This window comes from Oncorhynchus mykiss, chromosome 6 (genome assembly GCF_013265735.2).
Source record: "Oncorhynchus mykiss isolate Arlee chromosome 6, USDA_OmykA_1.1, whole genome shotgun sequence".
Taxonomy (NCBI): domain Eukaryota; kingdom Metazoa; phylum Chordata; class Actinopteri; order Salmoniformes; family Salmonidae; genus Oncorhynchus; species Oncorhynchus mykiss.
Genome location: NC_048570.1, coordinates 21141809 through 21147837, shown reverse-complemented (window position 1 = coordinate 21147837; position 6029 = coordinate 21141809). Strand labels below are relative to the sequence as shown.

The following is a 6029-nucleotide window of genomic DNA, read 5'->3' as shown; positions in this document are numbered from 1 at the left end:
CTTGGACCCACTCCCTGGACCAACTCCAATTTCAGTTTTTCAAACAGATTTCTTAATGATTTTATTTCACTTTACTAAACAGTTTTTTCATGATTAGTTTCCATTTAAGTTTCCATTTTAGTTCACTATAACAATGTTGAACTAATTACCATTTCCTAATTCATAACAGGAATCCAACACATAAAAGCCTTACGCAATTACAGGGGTGTTATTACACTGCATGTCAGAACTTGTGAACTTTGAACAACAGAACACAGATTAGTTGTGGCAGCATAAGTTAGGTTACTCCAGCTCAAAGCCACAGCCATAGGACTACTTTCACTGTTTGCAAACTGCTGTTCAGGGGAGGTTGGCCAAACATCACTTTGGATTTAAGGCTACTTGCAGACTGGTTTTTTTTTGGTAAGTGTTTATGTGAATAAAATCTAGTTTAAATTAACAGTTAAAGTAGTGGAATATCGGAATAGTTAAACCTGTTGTTGAAACAGTTTCTGACCTCAGTATCTGGTGTTGAAAACATAGCATCATCAGACCTACAACGTTCTCAGATTAACCCATTGGAACTCATATCGATCTATGTTTACAGAGAATTATAGAATACCTATAAACTTATGTAGAAGAACTATAAACTTGACTAGATTCAATAGCTTTTACACAACATAAATGTCTAACATCTCAAGAAGCATCCTCCACAAACATTTGTAGTTATACAAATCCATATAAAACTCAGCATCACCATTCAAATTAGATTAACTTCTTTGATTGAATATTTTCAGTGAGGTCTAACAAAGCTTTTTGTAAGGTATGTAAACAAAATAATCGTTTTTAAAGAGACGTTGTCAGAGTAGCTCCCATCCTATACATATTTCGTGGTGCATCTGGGCTTTGCCAGTGGAAACAATTGTGTCACGTAACAAGCAAGCTTTACCAGACATAGAAAGAACTTGCACAACTTTAGAAGTAATGTGCCTGAAGGCTTGCCAATGACTGGGAGAATTGTGACAGTATTGGAAGACTTCATAGCATTACACAGTGCCTCTACGTTTTCAATTGAACATTGACTACTTATTTACAGTAAGTGTAAAGATTTTTATTGTGTACATTTTTTTTGTCAAAAATTGTCTTTCGTTAACTAACACTCGCACTGACTCTTTCCCCCTTACTAGCTCTGACTTTGCTGATAGCTACTTTATTGAGGAAAAATGTACTTACTAGGACTGTGATATGTGAAGAAAGAACTCTCCGGGAAAAAGAAAGGTGGAGGTGTATGTTTCATGATTCACTACTCATGGTGTGACTGTGGTAACGTACAGTAGAGGAACTCAAGTCCATTTGTTCTCCCAATCTGGAATACATCACCATCAAATGCTGACTGCATTACCTTCTGAGATAATTTATTCGGTCATCGGCCGTGTATATTTACCTCCAAGCCGACACTGTGACAGCTCACAAGGAACTACACTGGACTTTGTGAAAACTGGAAACCGCATATCTTGAGGCCGCATTTAGAGGTTCATGTCTATGTACATAGACATTAAACAATGGTCACTTTAATAATGTCTGCATACTATTTTACCCACTTCATATGTATATACTGTACAGCGCCTTCAGAAAGTATTCATACCCCTAACATTTTGTTGTTACAGTATGAATTCAAAATGTATGAAATATATTTTCTTTCTCACCCATCTACACACAATACCCCATAATGACAAAGTTAAAACATGTTTTTAGACATTTTTACACATTTATTTAAAATAAAATAAAGAAATATACAATTTACACAAGTATTCACACCCCTGAGTGAATACATGTTAGAATCACCTTTGGCAACGATTACAGCTGTGAGTCTTTCTGGGTAAGTCTCTAAGAGCTTTGCACACCTGGATTTTACAATATTTGCACATTATTCTTTTGTCAATTCTTCAAGCTCTGTCACGTTGGTTGTTGATCATTGCTAGACAGCCATTTTCAAGTCCCTTCTATGCGTGGCATTGGAAAACCTCCCTGGTCTTCGTGGTTGAATCTGTGTTTGAAATTCACTACTCGACTAAGGGACCTTACAGATAATTGTATGTGTGGGGTACAGAGATCGATAGTCATAAAAAAATGATGGTAAACACTTATCGCACACAGAGTGAGTCTATACATCTTATGATTTAACTTGTTATTATGCTAATCTTTACCCCTGAACTTATTTAGACAAAGGGGTTGAACACTTACTGACTTAAGACATTTCAGCTTAAAATGTTTTCTGAATTTGTAAAAATGTCTAAAAACATAATTGCACTTTGACATTACAGGGTAATGTGTGCAGGACAGTGACACAAAATCTCAATTTAATTAATTTTAAATTCAGGCTGTAACACAACAAAATCTGAAAAAGGTCAAGGGGTGTGAATACTTTCTGAAGGCACTGTACATGATTAACATATGAATAACACAGTAAATTATTGATCAACAGAGAAAATGTGTATTTTTCTACTAGCACTAGCACTGACAACAACTACTTTATTGACTGAAAAAGTACTTTCTACAACTGTGATATGTGGTTGTCTCATCCAGCTATCTTAAGATGAATGCACAAATTGTAAGTCACTCTGGATAAGAGTGTCTGCTTAGTGGCTAAAATGTTAATGTAATTAAAAACGATTTATTAGGATATAAGAGATGGAGTTTCTCTGTAACTAACTATTCTTCATTTTTATTGTTTATCAAAGGATTCACCTAAGAGATGCATCAACCAGCCCTGGTCACGGTTGCTGTTCTGCTCTTCTCTCTCACCACTGTCTATGGGGGGAACGTGCTGGTCTTCCCATTGGATGGAAGCCACTGGGTGAATATGAAAGTCCTCATCGAAGAGCTGCACTCCAGAGGCCATAGCATCACAGTGATTCGTCCAACCACCAACTGGTACATCAAGGAGAAATCCCCTCACTACTCGTGCATTACCATCCCAGTATCTGGTGGTGGATTTGTTGAGGAGGTCTTTAGTTTGTTTGTGAGCAGACAATTGCAGATCCAAAGGGAGGGTGGAGGTTTCTGGTCTCGTATGAGTCTGGAGCTTGACGTGGTGAAGCAGTTCTATGAGTTACACAAGGATTTGGTCGTAATGATGACTACGATATTCGAAGATGCCGAACTAATGCAATCGCTTCGCGATGCAAACTATGACCTGGTTTTGACGGATCCTGCCATTGGTGGGGGCGTGTTTTTGGCTCATCGCATTGGTCTTCCTCTTGTCTTCAATGTCCGATGGACAGTCCAGGGCGAGGGTCACTTTGCCATAGCCCCCTCGCCTCTCTCATATGTCCCGTTGCCAGGAGCACTGTTGACAGACAAAATGACTTTTCAAGAGAGAGTCATAAATGTTCTGTTTTATCTTTTTACAAGGTTTCAAATTGCATACGTCATAGACCCTAACTACATTCCGTTCGTCCATCGTTACTTCGGCCCTGACGTTCACTACATGTCATTGTTCCAGGCAGCAGACATATGGCTCATGAGGAATGACTTTACCTTTGAGTTTCCGCGGCCCACCATGCCAAACGTGGTCTACATGGGCGGTTTCCAGTGCAAGCCCTCAAAGCCGCTTCCTCAGGACATAGAGGACTTTGTCCAGAAGTCTGGGGACCATGGGGTCATCATGATGTCCCTGGGGACCTTGGTGGGACAACTTCCTGAGGACATCGCTGAGGACATCGCAGCTGCTTTCGCCAAACTGCCTCAGAGGATCGTCTGGAGGCACACTGGGAAGAGACCCACCTCCGTGGGCAACAACACCTTACTAGTGGATTGGCTCCCCCAGAACGACCTCCTTGGACACCCCAAGACCCGAGCCTTTGTTGCCCACGGCGGAACCAATGGAGTCCAGGAGGCCATCTATCATGGTGTCCCTATTGTCGGCCTCCCGTTGGTCTTCGACCAGCAAGACAACCTCAATAGGATGAGGGCTAAGGGAGTGGCTAAAATAGTGGACATCGCCACCGTAGACAGAGACATCTTCCTGGAGGCAGTGAAGGCTGTTCTCTATGAGCCGACCTACAGGGAGAACATGCAGAGACTATCCAGGCTGCACAGGGACCAGCCCATGAAACCACTGGACCGCGCCATGTTCTGGATTGAGTTTGTCATGAGGAACAAAGGAGCGGCACATCTGAGGACAGAGTCCTATAAGATGTCCTGGTTCAACTACCACTCTGTTGACGTCGTAGCAACGCTACTGGCCATTGTGTTGCTCATAATGCTGGTTAGCACTTTAGCTGTAAGGTTTTTGTGGCGTAAGGTGTCTTGTAGGAGGAAAGTGAAACATGAATGATAGCGATGTATTAATGAATATTAATATGTTATCAAATTATCATTAATAAAATATTCTAAATATTTTTGGATGGTATTCTTCCTACCATCAATTAGAAGGTCACACTCCTTAATGTGGGTATTTGAAACAATACAGTTGGTTACTTTTGGCAATATATCTTTGCATTCCATTTTTTAAATGTCACCCTCACATTAAGTATTGTACTCCAAATTTGTTATTACTGTATGTTGTAAATGTTGCACTACAGCACAAAAACTCACTTGAGTTGCCTGGTTGAGAGAAATACAGAGAGACAGAGAGACAGAGAGAGACAGAGAGAGAGAGAGAGAGAGAGAGAGAGAGAGAGAGAGAGAGAGAGAGAGAGAGAGAGAGAGAGAACTCTCTGATATAGGTGACAAGAGCTGATAAAACTCCTGGATCTGATTACAAATAGTTATTCCATTTGTATAACAAGGCCAAATGGCCGTGTGTGCGACGTGCATGTGTGCATGCCTGTGTTTGTGTGTCCAGAGCATAACCTCACCTCCCAGGGGACGTGTCCATGGTACCAGCAGTGGTTTAGCAGGATGCTGCATCTCAGCCCTTCCTTTAGCTCTGCGTAGCTTCTCTCGAAGTTTAGGAAAGGCAGAGGTAAGTAAGGTATAGGTAAACAAAGAGTTAAGGGACTGAGGCAAAGAGCTGTAGTTAAGCTCGTAGGTCGGCTAAAGCTTGCAAAGCCTTCTACGACAATTTTGTTATCTGATTTATAGCAACCCAAATCAATAGAACTTCAATAGAATGCAGCGATGCTGCACACAAATCACTTGAGTAAAAATATAAAATAATTTAAATTCATACATTATTTTTAAATTATTTAGCTCTTTGAACCCGAGGTCGCTACTTCACATTTTTTTAACCTAATATGCTCAGTAGACCACATACTGGTTCACATGGTAGGCTGTGGCCTGCTGAGCATTGGGTCCATGCAGTGTTGCCAACTTAGCGACTTTCTCGCTAGACCCCGCTAGCGACACGTTTTCAAAAAAGCGACTAGCGACAAATCTAGCGACTTTTACTGGTGTTATTGGAGACTTTTGGAGACTCTGACGTGAAAAAAATCAAGAATCGACAGAAGAAAGTTCATTTGTAGTTCTAAACATATTTAGGGTGTTTTTTACTCACTTTTCGTCTCTCCCACAATGTTATTCCTCTCTCCTACAGCTTCCATCACAATTACATGCACATGGTAAATTATGCAAATTGGGTGATGACGTCATTTAGCGACTTCTAGTGACTTTTAGGACTGCCAATAGCTACTTTCCTTACTGAGTTGGCAACACTGGGTCCATGTCACCACTCACTCACCACTGACCAGCAGCTGAAATGAAACTCTACCACTTTAAATAGTCATCCCTCTCCAGACTCCTCTAGCTTAGAGAGCGGCGCAAAATCTGGTTGATTTAGTATGAAGATATGTAGATACTGCTTCTCCCAATACACATCCATTTTCACGCCTATAGGCGATGTCATGGGCAATTAGCTAGCTAAACTCATGCGCAGAATACGTAATAGGGTCTAACAATCGTGTCCAGCCGAACTGCGCATGTGCATGCCGTCAAATCAAAGGCACTATGACAGATCTACGAGTTGCAAGATGAATCAGGAAAGTAGCAGATACGACAGTCGGTAGAGCCAGGAGGACACAATAGAAGATGTCATACATGTAGCTGTC

General features: G+C 41.0%; 1 protein-coding gene across 1 annotated transcript; it reads left to right on the top strand.

Annotated features, from left to right (window-relative positions):
- Positions 1-256: 256 nt before the first annotated feature.
- LOC110525460 (UDP-glucuronosyltransferase 2A2-like) lies at positions 257-4382 on the top strand. Its single transcript, XM_036979594.1, has 2 exons — positions 257-400; positions 2720-4382. The coding sequence occupies exon 2, from the start codon at positions 2735-2737 to the stop codon at positions 4316-4318; it is 1584 nt and encodes a 527-aa protein (XP_036835489.1). The 5' UTR covers positions 257-400; positions 2720-2734; the 3' UTR covers positions 4319-4382.
- The last annotated feature ends 1647 nt before the right edge of the window (positions 4383-6029 follow it).

Excerpts from the sequence above, each read along its gene's own strand:
- LOC110525460 (XM_036979594.1), top strand. The coding sequence starts at position 2,735 with ATGCATCAACCAGCCCTGGTCACGGTTGCTGTTCTGCTCTTCTCTCTC.